The sequence below is a fragment of the Nomascus leucogenys genome, chromosome 12, assembly GCF_006542625.1.
Source record: "Nomascus leucogenys isolate Asia chromosome 12, Asia_NLE_v1, whole genome shotgun sequence".
In the NCBI taxonomy this organism is placed as follows: Eukaryota; Metazoa; Chordata; class Mammalia; order Primates; family Hylobatidae; genus Nomascus; species Nomascus leucogenys.
The window spans coordinates 39341903-39365969 of record NC_044392.1 but is presented as its reverse complement, the minus strand read 5'-3'; the positions used below and the strand labels follow the sequence as shown (position 1 = coordinate 39365969).

At 42.6% G+C, this 24067-nt stretch overlaps 1 protein-coding gene across 2 annotated transcripts in view; it reads left to right on the top strand.

Moving 5' to 3' along the window:
- LOC101175742 (carboxyl-terminal PDZ ligand of neuronal nitric oxide synthase protein) overlaps positions 1 to 24067 on the top strand; it is a 364946-nt gene that overhangs the window by 209160 nt on the left and 131719 nt on the right. The window contains exons 3-4 of one of the 2 annotated variants that reach the window (XM_030824051.1): positions 7225 to 7317; positions 20384 to 20442. In XM_030824051.1, coding sequence (XP_030679911.1) covers positions 7225 to 7317; positions 20384 to 20442 — 152 coding nt within the window. Of the gene's footprint in view, positions 1 to 7224; positions 7318 to 20368; positions 20443 to 24067 lie in introns of both variants that reach the window. The other variant, XM_030824050.1, reaches the window with a different exon arrangement.

Genomic DNA, 24067 nt, shown 5'->3' with positions numbered 1-24067 from the left:
ATATTTCAGATGTAAAAAATGTATGAAAGGTAAAGTATGAATACCTAATGCTTACCACTCTGTGGAATTTCCTCCCAAAGTAAAACTTTTTATTTTAGTAGCTTTTGATTTAGAAAATGGATGACAACAACTAGCAATAGCACTTTCATAAGAATCTATCTTGTTACAAGAATAGCTATACTTAAAAAATAGTACATATATGATTTAAGACACATTGATTAGCTTATGGCAATTCTTAATGCAAATAAAAATGTATAATGATCCTTGTTTTTGTGGCCCAAAGTAGTGTTTCTGAATAGCACGATCTACATTGCTATGTGCATTTAAAAAAATGACAACTTTTGGCTGTACTTCTGATCTGCTGAATAAACATTTCTAAAGCCTGGGCCTGTGATTCTGCCTTTTTATCAAGTATTCCAAATGGGATTTAGAACTTGAGTTTTAGATCTCCTTGGTCTACAGAGTAGGTTGATACTTCATTTCTATATAATGACAATGAGTATTTCTTTAAAAAGTAGCTTCTGTGGTTCCTTTTGAGTATTTTGGAGATTACAGAGATTTTATTTATACCCAATTTTCAATAATATATCTATTGCAAAAATAAGTTATGCTGGGATTGAGGTAGGTAGATGGGAAATAAATGTCTCTACCCAGTGTTTCCAAGACTCCTCATAGATATTCTGGAATTTAGATTCATTTCAAACTTTGGTGTTGGTCATGCTGGCATTTCTGAGATTTTATATAAATCAACAATACAAGTCACGTCAGTATCAGAGACTGCCATGGTTCTCAGGAACCCTGCCCCCCAGATTCTGGTTCCATAGGCATAAGAGCCAGAAGTTAAGGAAGCTGGGTAACCCACAGAACAGAAGTTCATCTCACGACCATCCCCCCCATTCATTACTCCTAAGTGTAGTGTCAAATGATTATGAGCGGCTTTGGCCAATAATGACAGCTCTACGGGATTTCATTTTTAAAAGCCTGTATCAAGCATAGATAAAGTGCTCAGTACTGTGCTGTGGACCATGGACCATGTAAGGAAGATTAGTTCTTCTTAAAGTCCTTGCACTTTGGAATGGAATCCAGATTTTAATAATTTGGTAATTAACTTCTGGAAGGCTTACTTTATATACAGTGCCTTTTCTTGGGCTCTGTGAATAACCACTGTCAACTATATTCATTACTTTGACATTCATTTATCACCCTCCTATGTCCCGGTCTCTTTTCTTGGGTAGAAATGTGTGTCAGTCATATTTCTTGCTCTCATGAAGGGCATGGCCTGTGGGATAAATAATCAACCAATCAACAGTGAGTGATAATAGAGGCTTGCATATTGCTGTAGTAACCAACTCTGTGGGAGGATATGGGAAGCAGGAGTTGGCTTCACTGTGTAGAAGTGTGAGCAGACATTTCAAGAATAAACAAGAGTTCACCAGGCAGATGGTGTGGGGAGGGCATTTTAGGCATAGGGAATAGCAAATGCAATTACATGGAAGTGTGGAAAACTATGGCATGTTTAACTTGCATGTGGGGGAGTTCCAGAAATATCCTTTCGTGAGCAGAATTTAAGTGGACTTGCCGTGAGAACAAATGTGTTTGTTACATGGTGTTTTAGATTTTGCATTTCTGTATTGTGGTAAAATATACATGACATAAAATTTACCATTTTAGGCTGGGCGCGGTGGCTCATGCCTGTAATCCAAGCACTTTGGGAGGCTGGGGCGGGCAGATCACCAGCCTGGCCAAAATGGTGAAACCCCGTTTCTACTTAAAATACAAAAATTAGCCGAGTGTGTTGGCAGGTGCCTGTAATCCCAGCTACTCGGGAGGCTGAGGCAGGAGAATTGCTTGAACCTGGGAGGCAGAGGTTGCAGTGAGCTGAGATTGCGCCATTGCACTCCAGCCTGGGAGACAAGAGTGAGACTTCATCTGAAAAAAGAAAAAAAAAAAAATTTACCATTTTAACCCTTTTTAAGTATACGGTTCTGTGGCATTAAATACATTTACATTGCTGTACAACCATCACCACCATACATCTCCAGAACTTTTTCATCTTGCAAAGATGAAACTCTGTACCTGTTAACTTCCATTTCCCCTTCTGCTCAGCCCCTATTATTTGTCTCTATAAGTTTGACAACCCTAGGGACTTCATATAAGTGGCATCATAGAATATCTTCCATTTGTCATCAAGATTCATCCATGTTGTAGCATATGTCAGAATGTCCTAACTTTTTAAGGCTGAATAATATTCCATTGTATGTATGCACCACATTTTGTGAATCCATTCATCCATTGATAGACATTTGGGTTGCTTCTACCTTTTGGTTATTGTGAATAATACTGCTGTGAACATGGGTATACTCAGATTTTGTATCTTACTGTCTAAATTTTTAGACTCTCACATAATACATGCAAAAGGGCTTTCTGAAAACCCTTTACGAGACAGTACCTTTGGTAGAAGTGCTTATGGTTTTATTACGGAGATCTGCTCACACTCCTGAAACCAAGACTGTAGACAGAATATGATTGGAATGCCCAGCAGCACTGTCAGAGTCCACTTTTAAATTTCCTGTGATCATTTGCAAGAAGCGAAGCTCCAAAGCTCCTTCTAGAAAGGTAGTGAACACAGTCAAGGACTTACAGAGCCTGGCATACTGTTTGCCTTTGCAAACTGAATCCTCTCCCCTTGGTGAAGTTGCCTCTGAGCACCTTGACTCATAAGCAGGTCTTGGCTGACATCTGTAAGCATTGCAGAGACAGTGAGAAGGACTTGGCAAAATGAATTTTATGGTTAAGAATGAGGGAGACCTGCTTCCTATGAAGCAGGTGAGAGAGTGTATCACCAGCCAAATTATTTCTGGCTAAGGTGACTGAAGAACCAAGGATCCTGTTTTCTCTCTCTCTCTTTATTGCTTGCTCACTCTCCCTCTCTCTCTCTCTCTCTGTGTGTGTGTGTGTGTGTGTGTGTGTGTGTGTGTGTGTGTGTGTGTGTTAGAAATCCATGGGTATGTTAATATACATATATGTTTTTTAACATATATATATTATATGTTAAAATTCAGGTATTTTCAAAAATCCAGGGATTCTTTAGGGAGCTACACATTTTTGTGAAAACAGACTGTTAAATGTGTGAGGAGCATCTGATGGCCCCAGCCCTTCCCCTGGACTCTGAGGAAGTAATTCTATTCCTTCTGTTTCTGAAGTACAGCCTCAGGTTCAGGGCTGGCCGGTCCCTTCATGAGATGCCCACTCTGCTGTTGCAGACTTCTGGCTTCCCCTTCTTGGATACTCAGTGACCAGGATGGAGATATATAGGGTTAGGAGGCAGTTAGGCAGTTTGGGAAGTTGGGAAAAAGGAAGCACTGGGGTGTCAGGAGATGATTAGAAATGAGGCTGCTTATCTGTCAGCAGCTTTCCAACTTCTCATCAATGTTTTTACTCATGTCTTCCATTGAGTGTTCACTCCTGGCTCCTGTTGGATGTTCTTCCCAGCTTCCCCTTCCTGGACCTCACTGACTGGCACAGCACATTAAGTTCCAAGGCCACTATTCCAAAACAAGGTCCCAAGTCTCTGTTTGTGAAACCCCAAACACTTTCCCCTGACCTTTCCAGTCTGCAGGTGGTGTTCCAGGACTTGCTTTGTTTTGTTCCCTGAAAGGTCAAGTCCTGTAGGGCTTCATCTGTCCAGGCTGGTGGGGCTCTGGCTGGCAAAGCAAATGCATCAGATCAGCCTGGCCATATTCAGGGAGGGCCAGGCCCGTTGGCACACACTGCAGGGCTGGCATGGGCTTTGTGGGAGGCTGGTCTGAGCCACAGACGGTGGCACCAGCAGTCTTGTTTGTTCTTCAGCCCCTGGCAAAGCCTGAGCAGATTGGATTCCTGTCCTGTGGAACATAGATGCTTCCTCCAGAGCCCACCTGCCCAGGCAGTGCTCCACCTTGGAGCAGCACAGTCAGTTTGGGAAAAAGGAGGACTTGTCCCTGAGAGCCTCTTCTCTTCTCCATTCTTGTGGTTACTCCGTTATCTCCCCTCTGTCCAAATTCATTTTCTCACCCCTCAGTGAACACAATAACATGTTGTCCAAGTGAAGCGTAATTGCAATATAAACAAATGGCTTAATGATAATAAATATTCAAGCATTTTCAGATACTTGATTTCCTTTTATTTTCCTAGTTTCCAACATAATTGCAAGTTAATTTTAATTTTTCTATTGGAAAGGGTATGGGACATCTGACCAGCAGGCAGGTGGGGAAGATGCAGAGTGTGTCCAACCTAAGAGTCCTTATAAATAGCACTCAGGCAGTTCTGGCAGCCGTGATGGGACCTGGAGGCCTATTTCCTGCCTCTCTTGTCCATCTTCATTTTGAAGGACTCCAGAGCATTCCACCAGCTGTTGTAAGGAGCACCTGTGTTGTCACCATCATTGAGATTTTGGGAGAAATCATTTGGTCATGCTTTTCCCTGCAGTGACCGTGCCCACAGACCCTATAAGAGCCATTGGGAACTATGTGCATGGTGATTGAATTAGAGGCCTGTTTCCAGTTCTAAAGAGAAAGTTCAGTTGCACTTTTGAGTTCTTAAGACGAAAGTATTAAAAGGCGTGGCCAAGCCTGCCAAAATCTAACTGTAGAAATAGATAAGGTTTCAGATACACAAGCAAGGAGCTGGCTGGGTGCCTCTTGCTATGCTTGGGTAAGAAATCATGATTAATAAAAGCCACAGAGAGAGTGAAGCCAACAGGGAGGTGGACCAAGCAAGAAAGAGAGATATGGTCAACTACAACATTCTTCCAAAAATATAAGACATTTAAGGTTATGGCATAGCAGGCAGTATGTTCTCTAAAACCAGGATTGGGGAGAATGATGTAGTGTTTTGCAGAGGTAGGTACTTGGTATTTCTGCTTTGATTTTGTTGTTAGAAAAGAGACGTATATGGGGCATATGAAAGTGATATACTGTAAGAGACCAAAGACAATAAAACAGTTGAGGTCCAACCTGTCTAGGGTAGGTTTTGTCCTCTTCTGGGTGTTTCTGGGACTCTTCAGCCTTTAACTTCCACCTGAGTGCATCAGACACACTCTTCTGTACTCCTTTGGCTGGCAGGAACAGCCTGATTTTAGTGACTCATTCAGAAGGGAGGTGCAGCTGGAAGGTTGTGTTTATTAAAGCCCAAGTGACTGGAGGTAAACGCAGGTGTGGTCAGGAAATGTAGCTGGTTCACCTCTCAGTAGGCACAAGGCCAAAGTCAGCTGACTTGCAGATTGTAATGCTGGTTCTCCCACCCAGAGGTTATTTGAGTTCATCCAGCACTGCAGCTGAGCAGAATGCTGCAGTCAGGGTGACACCGCAAACTGGAGCCATGTCCTTAAGTGCATGCCAGTCAAACCAACTTTAACCTTCACTGGTTTGTGGCTGCTGACCTACAGAGGAATTTGTTATATGGCTGAGGTCCTGTCCTACCTAAGCCAGACTCCAGTGCAAAAAAAAATCCTGTCAGATGCACCTCTTCTTCTCTGTCTCCATCTCCCTCTCTGCCTCCTGTTTCCCCTTTACTCTACTGTTAGTTGGCCTGGGGTTCCTGGGCTGAAGCAGTTTCCTTCTGTCTCCATGTGTTTGCTGCTCTGGTTTGCTCTTCTTCCAGGGCCCCTTGGTAAAGAAGAGCTGCCGACAGGGTAGAGTGGAGGTGGGGAAGTGACCACCAGACTGAGAGTGATATAGGTTGTGGTCACCAGTGATGTAGGTTGCTGTCACCAGGACACTCAAATCAGCTGTGACCAGAGCCTGCAATGACAATGTGAAGAAGGATCTCTTACCTCAGTTAGTGAGGTCCTATTCTTGTAGAGACAAGAATGTTTCTTGTAGAAACAGATAGCCAAGAAGTATCAACAATAACTGTACAGTGGAATAGAAGATCTGAGATTTTAGTGAAAAGGATAGACTCAGGACAGTAGGAAGCTCTAAGTTGAGTTTGTAACATCACAATATTAAAAGGCACAGTGAAGAGAAAGTTCCGGATTTCTAATGAGATTTCCAAAGTAGGCTGTGTTTTTATCTCATTAGGATGGATTAAGTTCATGCCTATCAACACTAACTGTAGAAATAATTAGGTTCCAGATGCACTGTCAAGGTGTTTGGTGCCTTTTTCCAGGCTTGAGTGGCAACATGGTAGGAGAAAGTCTTGAGTATAAAAGGTCCCAGAGAAGAGATATGGGTGGGCTTTGGGTCTTGTGTTTCTTAATTTTTAATCTGTAGCCCAGATGTTTGATTAGAGAGCTTGCAAGTGAAGTTTGCTAGGTGGTGATAGTAAGATGGGAATCAGATGAAAATGGTTTTAATAAACTGGAGAAGTGCTCAAAATGAAGTTCACTGAGGAGAATGTAGAATTATACCACCAGTTATGAATAGCTACACAAGTGTAAGAGATGGCTATGAATGAACAAATGTACCAGAAAGAGCTGAGATTGAGGATGACGCCAACATCCATCAGCAGTATGGGTATGTGGTTGGAGCATCCCTGTCTAGGACTACAAATAAGAGTTCAAAACACAGGGGTTGTCACTATATACCCCATGAATATGTACAATTATTTGTCAATTAAAAATATAATTAAATAAAACTTAACAAATACATGGTTTGTGAGGCCATGTCTTTTCTAGATGTGCCAAAATCTTCAGGCTAACAGGGCTGTGGGTAGACTTGTAGACTGACTCACAGATAAAGGAAATTTGAAATTGAACTTGTAGAGAGTAATTTAGAATTCATAATTATCTTTCAGTGTGTAAAAAACCCTGATGTGAAGACTGGTGCCAGCTGTTAGTCTTTGCTGAGGATGGAATGTAGTTTCTGCAGCCTTTGATGAGACACTAGGAATACTTGCCTGACCGTGGAAGTCATTAAATGATAGAATGAGTTATTGAGGGAAGGTTCTGATTTTTTATGGGATATTCCAAGTAGACTCTGTTTTCATCTCATGAGGGTAGATGAGGTCCATCTACCCTAGCTGATGGCTGAGAAGTGGTATAGACTATTCAGAGTCCTGTTCCTAACCCAGAGATTCCCTGAGACATCCACCTGCTTTTACATCCCCCAAGGTGCTCCCTGCCCCCAGGAGCTGTTCCCCACACCTGTCTGGGGACCTTTTTTCCAGGCATGGGCTAGCTGGGTCTGTATAGATGCACTGATCTCATCAGATTGCACTTTCTTTTTGTTTTCTTCTTTCTTGCAGTATGAGTTTAAAGCCAAGAACATCAAGAAGAAGAAAGTGAGCATTATGGTTTCAGTGGATGGAGTGAAAGTGATTCTGAAGAAGAAGAAAAAGGTAAGTGGCTCTGAACCAGAATCTGAGGTGAAGAGGAAAGCAGGGGAGGTAGGCATGGGGTACCGTTTTCTTCTGGGCCTGCCTCCAGAGAGAATCCCTCCCTTATCTGGCAAGCTCTTCTGCTTTGAGCAGCAATGGTGCTGACAGGCTGCAGCAGAGCATAGGGAGAGGCGAGGCCAAAGGCCTAGTCACCAGTTGGCTCAGTCAGTCCTGGTACCCCAGGTGATGAGGGTCACCTCCTGTCATCCATGCCTTCAACCCCCCTCCCCATTTTCATACCTTTATCTTTGAGTTTTGAGTCCTGATGGTAGGAAATATTTTCAATTTTAGTGAGAATAGTAGGGTTCAGTGGGATTGGGCAGCGAGAGGAGGCTTCCTCAGCAGCTGTCCCCTTCGACTGCAGGAGCATCCTTCAGTCCCACCCAAGGTGCCATGCAGCCCCCTCCCTTGTGTGTCCTTGCATCCTCCTGTTGCAGCCCATATTTACATTGTCCCTCAAGACCCAGCCACTGCTGCTGCTCCGTGTGCAGGGATGGTGGGGTGTGGCCAGGTCGGGAGGAAGGGCAGGGGGATTGATCCATTCAGCGTGAGTTGCGGAGAGACAAGCAAGTGAGCATATGTTGTTTAAACACTTGTCTGTTTTGTGCCAGTTGTATGTGGTTGTGGCAGGTAACATTAACCCCTTGGAAAGGCTAGATTCGTATGGTGGGAGGATGTGTGTTTTCAAAAAGAAACAGAAAAGAGCTTGGCTGATTGAGGATATATGAGGAGCCCTTTTTGTCCCTGTTTCTCAATTCTGCTGATGTTTTTATTTTTTATTTATGATGCCTTTGTTTTACATTTATTGATGGTAGCACCATATCGTAGTCCTCCATAGACCTCCTGAGCTTCTTTTGGTTCCAAATCTCAGTTGCTCTTAATTCAAATGGGACTTAAAGCAGACCTTGAATGTCGGGGCTAGAGGGAGAGAGTGTGGAGGTTATGGAAGCAAAGACAAATGAATCATAGTAGGCAACATAAATTTGAAGAACCATATAGCTGAGAGGGATCTTAAAGGGGACTTGTCATATCAATCCAAGGGCTTAAATCTTGTTTATAATGTCCGTACAAGGGGCATTGTCCAGTGTATGATTGGACACCTGTAGCAGTGGGAAATTTACTACTTCCTGAGGCAGCCCCTTTCCTCTCTGGATGGTTACAAAGGTCTCATATATTAATCCAAAACTTGTTCTTTCACGTTCCCTCAATACTTTCATTGGTGGTTTTGGAAAGTGTTTTATGGCTATGATGCTGCAAGTATGTAGAGAAAAGATAAACTGTTTATAAAGAACCACCTTCTTCAAAATTCACAAGTACAGGGAATTAAATATCTTTGCCTTTGTAAGCCTTTACTGTGTGCATGGGCCCCATCTTGTTCTTCCTCTGGGGACATCTGTTTTGCTTCTTCTCCTCTCACATGTATGTACAGAGTGGACAGTCACGGGACAGTCTTTAGAGTATTGTCTTCTAGAAGTTCCTGAGCAGGACAGTTGCTGAAGCAAGCTGAGGCCTGTCAAGCCCTGGGCCTGTTAAAGAAATCATGGATGACAACAATATGAATTTGAGCAAAAGATATCCTCAGGAAAAAAAGGGCTAATTTGTCACGTGTGTAAGATTGCTTTCCTCAGCAATCCACAGCTGACACTCCCAGAATCTTCCCGCCACCCCGCTACACATGTACTTCTGACTGACATATCTTTGTTTGCCTTTCCTTCCTTCCTTCCTTCCTTCCTTCCTTCCTTCCTTCCTTCCTTCCTTCCCTTTCCTTCCTTTCTTTCTTTTCTCTTTCTTTCTTCTCTTTCTTCCCTTTCTTTCTCTCTTTCTCTCTCTCTCTCTCCCTCTTTCCCTCTTCCCCTCTTTCCCTCTTTCCTTCCTGATTTCCTGCTTTCTTTCTCCCTTTCTCCCTTTCTTTCTTTCTTTCTTTCTTTCTTTCTTTCTTTCTTTCTTTCTTTCTTTCTTTCTTTCTCCTTCCTTCCTTCCTTCCTTCCTTTCTTCCTTCCCTCCCTCCCTCCTTCCCTCCCTTCCTTCCTTCCCTCCCTCCCTCCCTTCGTTCCTTCCCTCCATCCCTCCCTCCCTTCCTCCCTTCTTCTTGATGGAGTTTCGTTCTTTTGCCCAGGCTGGAGTGAAGTGGCGCAATCTTGGCTCACTGCAACCTCCACCCCCTGGGTTCAACTGATTCTCCTGCCTCAGCCTCCCGAGTAGCTGTGATTACTGGTGCCTGCCACCATGCCCAGCTACTTTTTATATTTTTAGTAGAGACAGGGTTTCGCCATGGTGGCTAGGTGGTCTTGAACTCCTGACCTCAGTTGATCCACCCACCTCAGCCTCCCAAAGTGCTAGGATTACAGGCATGAGCCACTGAGCCCAGCCTGTTGACTTTCGATTAGGTTAAATGTAAACACCTGCTGTCTTAGGGGCTGCTCTGTCCCTTTCAGGTATCTTCATACACCTCTGTTGTTGTCCATCATGGGGCAACTTCATAGTTTTGCCCTTAGGGCACAGTCTGGTTTCTCACCTCACTGTCTCTCCCATGTACCTTTACTACATATGGTGGCTTCCCCACTGTGCATGTGAGAAAACTGAGATTGGATCACATGATGCAGTGTGTGCTGAGGTACCACTTGGAGAGAAGCCTCCCTGCCTCCACTAAGCACATGAAAGCCAGGCTGAAGTAGCATCTCCCTGAGGGAGTGCATGGGACCTCGTGACTCACTTTGAAACTACGTCCTGGGTAATCTCCAGTGTGGCTTCACCGTCCTGCTGGCCCAGAAAAAAAGATGGTCTAGCAGGTCTTTCCTAGATCTAACTATTCTGATGCCAGGCTTGGGAAAAGGGAGCCGCCCATCTTGTTTCCTGCACCCACACTTGGTGTCCATTCCAGGACCGTGGCTGTGATTTGAATAATGCCTTTAACCACGGGGTTCATTTTACACCGTCTCTGACAGATGAATGCACCTTAACAGCAATCAGCCTTTTTGTCATCTTGTTCTCATATGACAGTTCTCTGGTATCTTAATGCTACCACCACACTCAGACACATGCACACTTTCTCTCTCTACTTATAGAATTGAGAGAGGTGAGAGTAGACATGCTATTGTGTAAATGCACAATTTTCTCCAAGGAAATGGAATACTTGGCAAATTTCACTGCACCATCATGATTAGGTTAAGAACTAGAGCTCTTTGCCAAGTAGCTGTAGGTGTAGAGACAGCCATAGCCTGTATTCAGCCGTGAAGCAATGGTTCCATGTACAGCCTGATATTGCCCACTGATTCGTTGGTGCTTGTGCCAGGCTAGTGGGTAAAAATGTTGAACAGTCCTCTCCTCCCACAATTAGCTTGTTGATTTTCACTAGGTCAGTGTGACAAGCTGGGAGGAACACTCAGCCCAGATGAGAAGACCTGGGTTTCAGTCCTGGCTCTATCCTTCCTGGCCTGTGGTTCTAAGCATGTTATTTTGCCTTTCTCAGCTTCAACTGTGAAGAGTTCAATTAGGTGATCACTTTAACTTTTCTAGCTTGGATACTCTGTGCCAGCTCTGGAACCATGCTTTTTGGTGTTTGTGTGTATATATAGGTCACCTATATATATTTAGGTCTTTGAGAATCTACTGGACTACCAAAAAAAAAACCCACAAAAAACAGCCCCTGGAGTCTGAGTGGGTCATATGTTGTTCTTTCTCAATCTTCTAGAGCAGGAGGGGACCCTCTGAGGTCCAACATCCCTGAGGCCACCATCCCAGCCTCCTCTCTCTCCCAACCTGTCTGTAACTGGTGAATGGTGATGTGTTTCCTGGCTGAGAACTGTGTTTACAATAAGTCCTTGCCCTCCAGTGAACTTTGTAAGCCCAGCACTTGCCTGGGCACCAGACACATGTAGTATGTTTTCAGTAATCGTGGTTGTTCACTAGCTGCTTGATTGAACATTATTTGTGTGTAATAATATCATTAAATTATGAGAAAATAAATACTTAGCAATTGGATCAAATGAAGTCTAGTTTGTTACCTTTATCATATTGTCTTCCCTCTTTTCCTGTCAATCTGCCAGTTTAAAAAGAAAGAAAAAAGGATGAGATCCTTTCTCAAATATAGGAAGGCTTCCATAAAAATTGCTAATTCCATAGTGTTAATTGTAGGATTTGTTCAGGTGACTGTAATTTCAGGCTCATTATACTAGTGTAGGCAGTGGCCAAATATAATCAACTCTCATTGAGATGTAAAAAACATCTTTTTGGTTATAATAACAAATATCTAAAAATGCTGTCATCTTGAACTGATGCCAACAGATAATGAATCTCAAATTCTTTATGAATCTTAGGTTGAATTTGTGATGTAAACCCAGTTACTAAGATAATTAGCTGTACTTTGATGTCTCTCAACCAGTACATTTTCTTCAACTCGCATCTAGGCTCGAGTAATTATCTTTTCCATGTATATATAATGATTAGTTATTATAATAGTGGAATCACGCTATAGCACCATTTGCTAGGGAGTGGAATCCTGAATAAGAAGGACTAGTCTTGAACTTCATCCAAGGGATTTTTCTAATAAAGGACTCAAAGGGCTTCAGTTTTATATGGTTTCTCTTATGAACCAATAACTCTGTTGGGATCCCCTAAGGCAACATTCTAAAAAGGCTCCACCATTTTCATTAACAAATATTAATTGTGTGTCTACCATGTTCAAGGATCTGCATAGGTTACATAAGGATATTAGATATGAACCCTTCCCTGCAAAATTATTCTTTGTCACTGTATGCACACATAGGTCTATTACAGGTTTCATAAGATTGCATTGTAGTTATTTATCTCTTTCCCCCATAGGTTGTTAGCTTTAGGGAGCAGGGGCCATGTCTTCCCTCAAATCTTATTTCATCTGTTTGGAAAAGTAGAAGACCAGAGGGAGCAAACTGATGTAAGTAATTACACACTAAGGTGATAATGAGAACAGCTAATAGTAATAGCTAACACTGATGTGGAGTACCTGCTATTGCCCAGGCCTTGTCTGATACATGTTTACACTTAACAAATCCTCACAACTGTCCTATTAGATAGATACCATTCTTATGATTGTTCAAAAGCAGATTGAGCAACTTGCCTGAATCTCAGATACTATCAGTGGTGAAGTCAAGGTTCGAAACTTGTCTTACTTAAATCCCAAGCAGGTTCTTTCCACTGCTCTGTTGCTGTATGTGTGAGTGATCTTTTTGGATCCCTTTGGATAATAACCACTCCATAGGAAATGCCTAATTAATTAAGCCAGAGTCTTTAACTCCTAACCTGTACTCTGTCATGGGTGTATTACATCACAGGGAAAGTATGTTCCTGCCCAAATAGTAGTGCTGGTTACTATGGAAACACAGAAGTCAGAACGAATTAAGAAAAGGAGGCACTCAGAATTATAGAACCAGAATTTAGGAGACTTAAAAAATGATTTGGCCTGATCCTCTAATTGATTAGATGTAGCAACAGGGTAAGAGAAGTCTAGTGAATGTCCCTGGGACCCCCAGGTAGTTACTGACAGCCAGCGTGTGAATCTAGGCCCTAAACTTCATCCAGTCTTATTTCCACCATGCTGTGTTTCTTGGCCTTCTTTATTTTCTGCTACTTTAAAAACAGGCCTATTAGGAATTGTGAACATCGTGGGAGGATTTATTACTGCTTCAATTTTGAAATGCACGTTCCTATATCCATAGGTTATACCTGAAGGAGAGAGATAGCTTTATTTTCAGTATAATCCCATTCTATCTAGAAGCATGGAGAACTTGTCAAACTGAGTTTATATGGCCTTCGTAAGTTTTTTTTTTTTAAGTCACCACTGCTATTAGGTGCTTGAATAATGCTACATGAATAATGGTGAAGCTTGCAGGCTTTGTGATATGCCTACTGATAATTTCTAGTAGGGATAGGAAATGAATGTCAGTACAAATTTCTCCTCTACTTTAGCATTCCTGAGGAAGGGCTTCAAAGATGCCATATCCATTTCCACATGTCAGAAGGAGAAAGGACCACTGTGATAATTATTCCTGACTCTGTTTTCTCTTCTTGGCATGGTTCCAGGAAGACCTACCTCTAAACCAGTTCCCATATACCATTCCTTGCCAGGAGCTTTTAGAATGATAAAGTGGCTGTGAATTTCCATGGAGGACTTGACATTTGCACTCAACAGATTAAGGAAAGAGAAGGTCCTATATCAAAGATGTGCTTACCCCATTCAGTGGTCTTACAAAAAGCATACAGAGCAAGCCCTTTATCCCCTTCCTCTGTGGAAAGCAAAGAACTTCCTGGCAGTGGACAGTGAAAGACTGATTTCATCATTTGGAGTTGCAGACCGTGGGACTGCAGGTAGAAGAGTTGGATTTTATTTATCACTGGACTAGGTGGCCTTGGAGGGAAATAAGTCAACTTCTCTGAGCCTCAGTGTTCACTTTTAAGTTAGAGACCAATTTTAGTAATCTAAAAGCGTTATATAGTTCTTTCCCTAAATGGAGGAAAGGACTTTTTCCCCCATATCAACTATGAGAATGAAAAATGAAGCAGATACAGATGACTTTCCTATATCTTTGCTTTCTCACCTTCTCACTTTCTGTGTTAGTCTAGGTCCTCTGAGAAGCAGATGCCAAGACACTGTTAAACGCCTGTGGGAGAGAAGGGGGAAGCATCTGAGAAAGGCTGGGAGGGCTGTCAGGCTGCAGGGAGGCCTGCCCCTGAGTGCAAGAGAGAGGGGGAGAAGAAAGGAAGGTTAGCAAAAGGCTCTTAGGCTGCAGTGCAGTCTGAGGAAGGCTTGGCAAGGTTTCAGGGTGTCCAGAAGCCAAAGTTGTCTGTCGGGTTCCCCACATCTCCCAGGGACGGGCCTGCCTTAGTATCCCTTCATTCTCAGTTACTGGCTGGAGCAGTCTGTGGAAAGCATAGCTCCTGAACCAACATGATGATGAATTTCAGAGTGCAGCAGCTGGGGCCTTTGGGTGCACCTCCCTGTAACTGGAGGTCTGTGGCATACACTCTATGATCACACCTTCCTTTCTCACTCCAGAAAATGTTTACCAACCGAGATATGAAGTTGAACCTTCCTTCAAGTTAAGCTACTCCCTCTGTCTCACTGACTTTTAAAAATACCCTGGAGTAAGGAATTCATAAACAAAGAGAAGAGGGGAAGGGAGGAGATGGCACAGAGAGAGAGACAGATTAATAAACTCTAGTTTAGAGACCTCCTAAAAGGCTCAGCAGTGCCATGGGTGTCCTTAGCAGACACGGAGGGCACAGGAGTAAGAGAAAGGAGTTACACATATCCGTATTTAGAGTTGGGGCATGGCAGAATGCCAGACAGTTGCCCCTAGGACTAATTAATCTGCTCCACCAGGCACTCCCTCCCCACTCACATTTTTTTCTCCATTTGCTTTATTTCTGGAGTGAGTGAAGAGGCAGATCCTTGTCTCCTTGAGCATTTAGCATATTGGCCTCGCCATTGCTGCTGCTGCTACTGCTAGTGCTCCTGCTCCAGCGGGAGCCCTGCCTGAGCCTGGACTCATGGTGGAAGGAGGTTGAAGACCAGTCCTGCTGGTGCCCAGTGCTGCAGGTTCCGTGGGCTGTTTTTAGTAAACAAGCCTGTGAAGGGCTCCCTTACCCCAGAAGGCACTCAGAGAGGTGCTGACAGCTTTAGAGGTGTGTGTCCCCTCCTTTCCTCCTCTCTTTCTCTTCCTCTTTCCTTCCACTCCCATCTGAACTGAAAATGTCATTTCCTGGCATATCATGGAGACCACAGCTGATCCTAGACAGTGAGTAGCAAAACTGAAATTTCCCTCACACAGCTACCAAGACTCCAAGTCTTTATTTTCAAGGATTTTTTTTTAAAAGGAAAAAAAAAAAAAGACTTCAAAGACAGTTAAACTGAGTTTGGCTGTAGTTATTGTTCAGTAATACATTCTGTCCTATCTATTTTTGAAGCCAACTTTGATTTATAATTCCATAGGTCTGGGAAATTTGTTTTTCTTCCTATTCTTCTTCTCATTTCAAATTTTTTTTTTCTAATTGTTTTTCCTTAGAAGAGTATTTCCATATAGAAAAGTGAGGAGGAGCTGGTTTGTTTGTGTTGTTTTGTTTTTTTCTTTGAAATACTTGCAAAACAGAGGCAATAAGAGACACGATTTCAGACCAGGAGACAGGAAGAATCAAATTGTTCTTGATTAAAGACATTGATGACAATCATAAAGTCATGTGAGATACGTGAAGCGGGGCCTCCCTCTAAGTTAAGCCATTCATTATATTGCATTGCCTATGAATTGTGCCAGAGTAGTGGAGTCAGCACTAGTCCAAACATCAGAGAATTTGTTTTTACTCTTGGCTGGGCTGCTAACAAGGAGTGACACTTTGCTTGAGTGACTACACTCCTCAGGGTATTATTTGAAAGAGGTGCAGTGTGGGAGGGGTGGAGACCCTTTAGTTCTAAAGTTCTTGGACTGTCATTCAGGCCTTGAGGAGATTGGGTTAAAAAGCTCCAACAGTGGCCGGGTGCGGTGGCTCACGCCTGTAATCCCAGCACTTTGCGAGGCTGAGGCGGGCGGATCACCTGAGGTTAGGAATTCAAGACCAACCTGGCCAACGCGGTGAAACCCCATCTCTACTAAAAATATAAAAATTAGCTGGGCATGGTGGTGAGTGCCTGTAGTCCCAGCTACTCGGGAGACTGAGGCAGGAGAATCACTTGAACCCGGAAGGCTGAGCTTGCAGTGAGCGGAGATCACGCCACTGCACTCCAGCCTGGTGACAGAGCGAGACTCTGTCTCAAAAACAAGAAAAGCTCCAACAGTATTTGCATTAGCTTCTTGAATAACCAAAACATTGGTGAGTCCCTGTTACTCCCCAAACCCGTTGAGTTATCTTGATGATTTCCTGATCTCTTCATAGATTTAATAATTTTCATCCAAGGATGAAGGTCTGTGAAGTGACAGGACTAGATTTTAATGAGATCTTCAGAAAAGGAAAATTAGTAAGTTGGTGAAAAGATCTTTGTGGTTTTCTCCCTTTTCAGGACATTGTATATGGGTGCTGGGACCTCTTTTAAAAGTAAAGTATGTTTTGGCTTCTGTAGACCCTGCCAATGCTCATTCTTATTAAATTAACCCAAGGGGCCCTGGGAGGTTTCTCTGTCCTCCTATTCATATCTGCCAGAGAAAGAAAATAGTTGTTCTGTATTATTTTGCCTCATTATTCTTTCCTTTTAATGAATGTCTTAGTTACATTCTATAGAATTGCCGAGAAGAGTCTTGCCCAGGTTAGCTTTGATAAAGGAGGCACATAGCAAGGCTTGGAGGAAACATGAACTGGCGCCCGATGCATCCTCTCCCTCAGTGTTGCTGCCAGTATGAGTGGAAATAGAGTCACAGGTCACAAAAACTGTCCACCATTACTGGGGCTCAACCTAGACTCCACTTAGGATTTGATATTCCCCAAAGAAAGGAATTGATTGGGTCTTTTTATCATAGAGCTCAATGACTGGGTGATTTAATGCCAGCCCCTTGCTGGCTCCCCATGGTCAGTCAGGTGGGGATCCTGACCCCAGACAGTCATGGCCAGATTAGCACAGTTGGCTTCCTCAGATGCATGCAGCATAAACCAAATCACCCTCGTTCAGACCCTCTTTGGGGCTGCTTTCCTCAGAAGGGAACAGGACATGTGGCTGGTTGGGGTTTCACAGCCTCTTTGGTGTATTGGGTCATTGGTTCCTCTCAGTCACTTTGAAAATCACACCAGAGCTGCAAGGACTGTTGGGAGCAGACTATCCTGATGGTAAGAGCATGAGAGAAGTGAAGATGCATTCTCTCAGGAGCAAAGCACGTCTGCTGATGCCCCACCAAGTGTTTAAGCCACCTCAGCCACTTCCTGACTATGCTGAGGTGGGCCCTGGCCTGAGACAGTGGTTAACGGGACCGTGGTCAGTTGGCTGTCTTTGAAATGTCAGGGGACCTCCCTGTGCCAGGCCTGAGACTACAGAGGAGTGTGTGGTGTGTGAAAGAGACCTTCCGGTTGAGGATTTCAGTCCAGTCTTTCTTTGGTGTATAGCAGTGGCTCTCAACCCTAGGGTCGCATCAGAACCACTTGAAATGTTTGTTAAAGCTACAGATTATGGGGCCTCACCTCTGACCCACTGTATTCATGTCTCTCAAGAGGTGGAGCTGAGGCAACTGTAGTTTAAAAAAAAAAAAAAATGATAGATATAGGAACCAGACTTTTGCTTCTGGGAAGACCAAGTAGATGCACTTTACCCTATTCCTCCTGCTAAGTACAGCTGAAAACCCTAGACATTATATATAAAATCAACATCAGAAGATTATGAGAGGGGGAGAGAGGGCAGCCTGGCTAGGAACCTAGGGACTCACAAATTACATAGTTGTGAATTCCCTGGGTTTCTTTTCACCTCATATATCCCAGATGCAGAGCTGAAGAAGCTGGCAACTCACACATGCAAGTGGGAACAGGCATAAAAGCCCCAACAAAAGCCTGCTCTCTCCAGCCAAAGAGGAGAAAAAGGGGCAGCATAACAAGGCAGAAAACTGTCCACAATAACCACTCTCTTCCAGCCAAACAATCCACGGAAGACCAGCCTCACTGCCACCCAGGCCCTGGTAATGAGTGTCCCACACCACCCTTCTCGCTCCTGTTTCCCATATGGTGTCTGTGGAGAAGCCACACTTCCACCACTGACCTGCAGTCATGAAGCCACTGACTGTGCATGTTGTCAGCGGATGCCATGTGGGAACTCCAAGGCACTCCTACCCCAACAAACCAGGGTGGTGTAATTGGAAGCCCAGTGGGGACCTAGAACTCCCACCTATACCCAGCAGTAATGAGGATCAGCAGAGGCCGAGTGGGAACCCAGCCTTAACTCCCTTCTGGGGGTAATAAGGTGGCATCTACTCCTTCCCCTATTTAGTGTCACAGTAAGATAGTGAATGCAGAAAGTTTAAATAACATCTAGAGTCTTACAATACTCAAAATGTCTAGGCTCCAGTTGAAAATCACTCACTATACCAGGAATGAGGAAAATCTCAACTTTTGTGAAAAAAAGACAATCAATTGGTGCTAACACCAAGATAACAGAGATGTTAGAATTATCTGACAAAGATTTTGAGAGAGCCATCACAAAAATGCTTCCATGAGCAGCTACAAAAACTCTTAAAACAAATGAAAAAGTAGAGTCTCAGCAAAGAAAAAGAAATAAATAACCAAATAGAGATATTAGAACTGAAAAATATAATAGCTAAAATAAACTCAGTAGATGGACTCCACAGCTTCATAAACATTGCTAACTGCATTAAATTAAAAGTGCAGGTAGAATATGTGGTCATGGCTATAGATGTGACTTAATTTAATATGTCATAAAGATTTTGCCCTGAGATCAAACCATCTTTTAAGCATATTATTGTATTTTGCTGTTTGAAGGACTACTATAGAGAACAATGATATTGGATGTTTACAATATGCATGCAGATATTTGGACTTTAACTCTGAAGAATTTCAGTGCATCAGTTGGAAACTAGCCTAATGTGTGCTCATTATGAGATCATTTAAAAAGTGCTATAAACCAGTCTGCTGGGTTAGGAGGAGTATCATGGCTGGAACATTAAAAGGCTGTGTCTCTGTGTGGCTGGAACATTAAAAGGCTGTGTCTCTATACCATGCTGATCAGGGATCCAGTTCTTTTTACCAGGTTTTGGGGGGATCGCTGGTAAGTAGAATACATACAAAGAAAATTCACTATGGTAGCAGGTAGTCTGGGAAACTTATCTAGTGAGGGATGTTTACAAAACCTGGGATTATTTAGTATAAAAATGTTCTGGACTTGCTCTGTTTATGTATTTGAAGGGGTTCTTGCTTAGAAAAGAGACTAGTCTCCTTCTTTGTTGCTTCAAATAGGTAATTCATATATTAAAATTCTATAGGGTAGTCAGTAGCAATTATAGGAAGGTATCTTTTTAAAAAAATATTTAGTTTTTGGCTGTAACTGAAGTTTTGTTGTCTATAAAACAGTTTGATATTGGATGTTTTTGGATGTTTTTAAACCAGTCTAAAATCCACCTCTATGGATTGTATTGGTGTTTAATCAAAATTCAGGGATTAAATGGCGTGTGTGTGTGTGTGTGTGTGTATGTTTGTCTGTGTGTGCACGTGCATATGTAGTATGGTGTTTGGGTAAAGCTGCTGACAGCGCTTCTTCCTAATGTCACTGTAAGAGCCTGGACATGATCTCCCCTAGTCCCTGGTGGGGGCCTAACAAGCTCCAAAGCCCAGTATGTTTAGAGAGTGGACACCCTGTGCATTATCTCTGAGAAATCCACATAGCTAAAAGCATTCAGTTAATCCACTGTATACCCCTTGCCCTTTCCCCCATCTTGAGTCCTTCTTTCACAGACGAATGTGTTCTTCCCTTATTTCCCTGGACAGCAAAGTCTCTCTGACAAAGGCCGATGAAGGTAGAGCAGGATTCTCCATCCCTGCACCTGGAGGTTGGACCTGAGGGGGTGTAGTTGGCCGCTGACCGTAATGTCCCCCCACACTGGGGTGCTTCTCATCTCAGCAAGCACTGCAATTGAATCCACTCTCCTCCAACTCCTCATCCCTAGCTTAGAGGGTCTCTTTTGTGTTCACCGTAAGTTAGGTTTACAGCCAGAATGAATAGCCTCTTAGGGGTCACTCTGCAAACGTACTGATTAACCTACCTGGCTTGTCTGGAGCTCCACACTATGTCCCCACTTCACCCCCTGAGTTCCCTAAGGACTTCTTGGCTTCTGCCTACCCTCTGAGCCCTGGAGAGGCACTCTCCTAAAGTGCTTGGAGGAAACTGATCAGACTAGACACTTGACATTTTCCACTCGTCGTTTTGGAGCAATCAACTCCAGGCCTCTTAGAGGGAAAAAGTCACGTCAGGAGCAAAATGCATGTGTTTGTATAAGTATGCATAGCTCAGTGTGTACCCTGGTCCTGTAACTGAGGACAAGCCTAACTTATTCATTTACAGCTTCTTTTATTGCAGAAAAAGGAATGGACGTGGGATGAGAGCAAGATGCTGGTGATGCAGGACCCCATCTACAGGTAAGAGCCCAGTCCAGCCCCCAAGGTATCACTGAGCCCTAGAGTCCCCCTGCCTTCTCCTACAGATACCTGTCAGGCTGGTAGATCCAGGCAAATTTAAATAAACTCCTATGCTTTTCCCTTCTGAGACCTGTTGCTTCCATTAGATGTGAGTACAAGAAGTAAATCTGCCTTATCATTCTGGTCATGCTTGATTGCATTAAGGAAGCTATGAAGTATTTCTGCTTGATGTTTAATTTAAACCTCTCAGTTGTAACTGGAGACCTTTTAAATTTGTGCTAGCATTGTCCTAACTGAAATTCTAAAATTGCATATATATTGATCAAAATAAGAAAACTGGATTATTCCATCACCCTCTGCTAACAATTTCCCACAGTTATCTCTTCCACCTCTCTACCCCTTCAGAAACTGAGCATAGTAATAAGAGCTTTGTTATCATGCAGGAATCGAAAGTCACAAATGTGTCTCCAGGTCTGAATGCTTTTGTCTCCCCAAAATTTGTATGTTGAAATCCTAACCCCCAAGATGATGGAATTAGGAGTTGAAACCTTTGGGGGGTGATTAAGTCATGAGGGTGGGGCCCTCATGTTTGGGATTAGTGACCTTATTTTATAAAAAGAGGCCCCAGAAAACTAGCTAGCCCCATGGTAACGTCTTTCCCCTATGGGAAGACACAGCTTGAAGGCGGGCCCTCACTAGATGCCGAATCTGCCAGCACCTTAATCTTAAACTTCCCAGACTCCGGGACTGTGAAAAATAAACTATTATTTATAAGCCAGCCAGTTTCTGGTATTTTATTATAGCAGACCAAACTGACACACACCCAGAAATTGCTTTTACAAGGAGACTGGTATGATTCCTCTAGAGATTAGATGGCTGCCAGCCATGTGTCTTGTCCTAGGCAGAAGAATATATCAGATAGCAAGAACATATAGAAAGCCAGGCTCTCCCAGGAACCATGGCAGGAGCTCGAGTCATGGGTGTCATTCTTGTGTCCCGGATCTCTGCAGACTAAGCCCCACCTCCTTCCTGTTTTCCTCATTGGGAGAATGGCCATTCCTTTAGGAATTTGGGGACCTAGATTTAGGTTTTGATTTTGTCTACTCTCAAATTATTGCCATGCTTTTGTTGACAAAGTGGATAAGGGTTGGAACTCAACGTGTGAAGTTGGCAGCATGGTGGCCCTGCCTTTTAAAGAGCAGATGCTTGTGAAATGGAATGTCCATTCATCCAAACAATGTGCAGGTGTGAAATACTCATGCCAGGTACTGTGCTAGGTAATTTCACCGATTACTAAACTAAATGAGTGGCAGTCCCTTGTTCTCAGGGAGTTTTAGACTAGTGGGAAATAGACAAGTTATTGAGGTATAAGATAGTATGTCTGACAAAATGAATTTCTGCCTCTGTGTTCCTGTAGTACTGTTTAATGTTTTTTGAAATAATTGTTATAGTGTTTCTGTTACTTTTTTAAAAAACAAATGTCAATTTTTTGCCACTAGCCTGTTAGGCTCTTGAGGGAAAAATCTATGCCCTTCTACTCACTTTTGTATCTCTAGCGCCAAACCTGTGTCTGGCCCAAACGAAGCACTTAATAAATGTGCAATGGGTGGATGGATAAATGCATTGAATTAATATCTGAAAATTAACATAAGTGTTATGGTGATTCACCGAAGGGAACAATTACCTTCTACTTGAGTGATGAGAAAAGGCTTTAAGAAACAGATTGCATCAGAAGCTGGCTTGAAGAATGTGAATGGGCAGGCCCCTATGATATGCATTTTGTAAAAGGAAGAGTTTCTTGGCTTTATTTTCTTAATGCTGGCATCATATATGGAAAAAAGTGACCTCCTTACGGATGCTGATCATGAGTGAGTTCTGCCTTTTGCTGGTTGAAAGAAAGGACTTTCCCCAAAGTTTTCACATGTCCAAGTAAGCTGCTGACTTTGCTTATTTTTAACAGCTTCATTGAGGTATAATTGGCATGCAAAAATCAAACATATTTAAAGTTGAATAACTTGGTGAATAAATCTCAGTCAAGATGGTGAACATATCTATCACCCTAAAAGTTTCCTTGTGCTTTTTTGTAACCCTTCCCTCCTCATTTCTCTCCCACTTCATCCCCAGTCTCAATCCCCACATCCCCAAGCTACCACGATCTCCTTTCTGTTATTGATGAGTTTGCATTTTCTAGAATTTTGTGTAAATTGAATCAACAGTATATCCTCTTTTTTGGGAGGAGCTGGCTTCTTTCACTCAGCATAATTTATTTTGAGATTCATTCCTTGTCATAGCATGTATCAGCAGTTCATCCCTTTTCATTACAGATCAATGATCTGTTTTATAGGTATATCACAGCTTGTCTAACCATTCATGTGTTCATGGACATTTTGGTGGTTTCCGGTTTTGGGCTATTACTATTAAAGGATCTATGAATGTTCGTGTAATGAACATTCATATGTTTATTATGTCATTATGTTCAAGTCTTTGCGTGGACATATGCTTTTATTTTTCTTGGGTAAATACCCAGGAACAGAATGGCTGAGTCATATGATAGGTATACATTTAGCTTTTAAAGAAATTGCCAGATTTCTTTCTAAAGGGATACCACCAGTGGTGTACAAAAGTCCCAATTCCTCCATATCTGCCAACATCCAGTATTGTCAGTCCTTTTAATTTTAGCTCTTCAAATATGTGTTTATTAATATCTCATTGTGATTTTAATTTGCATTTTCCTAATGACTAATATTAAATATCATCTTTTTGTTTGTTTTGAGACAGGGTCTTACTCTGTCACCCAGGCTGGAGTACCAGTGGTGTAATCACGGCTCACTGCAGCTTTAACCTTCTGGGCTCAAGCAATTCCCTCACCTCAGCCTTCTGGGTAGCTGGGACTACAGATGTGCACCATCATACCCAGCTAATTTTTAAATTTTTTGCAGAGACAGGGCCTCACTATGTTGCCCAGGCTGGTCTTGAACTGCTGAGCTCAAGCGAACCATTCACCGCAGCCTCCCATAGTGCTGGGATTATAGACGTGAGCCACTGCACTCAGCCTTCTCTTGATCTTACATGCCGTTTGTATATATATTTTTAAGCATCTGTTCAAATCTTTAGCCCATTTTGTTTTCATAATCTTGAGAGTTCTTTATAAATTATGGATGTAAGAGTTTTTATCAAATATATGGTTTACAAACATTTTCTCCAAGTCTGGCTTGTCTTTTTTTTTTTCATAGTGTCTTTTAAAGAGCAAAAGTTTTAAATTCTGATGGAGTCCAATTTGTCAATTTTTAAAATTTTATTGATTATGCTTTTGGTGTCATAACTAAGAAATCTGCACCTAACTCAAGGTCACAAAGATTTTTCTGTTTTCTTCTAAAGCATGAAGTTTAAATTTAAGTTTTATGTTTATGTGTATGATCCAAGTTGATTCAATTTTTTATGTGGTATGAGGAATGGATTAAAGTTCTCCTCCTCCTCCTCCTCTTCCTTCTCTTCTTCCTTCTCTCTGTTCCTCTCTCTTTTCCTCCCTTTCTGCAAAGGGATGTCCAGTTGTTCTAGCCCTGTTTGTTGAAAAGACTGTTCTTTCTCCACTCTCCACTATAGTGCCTTTGCTAAACATCAGTTA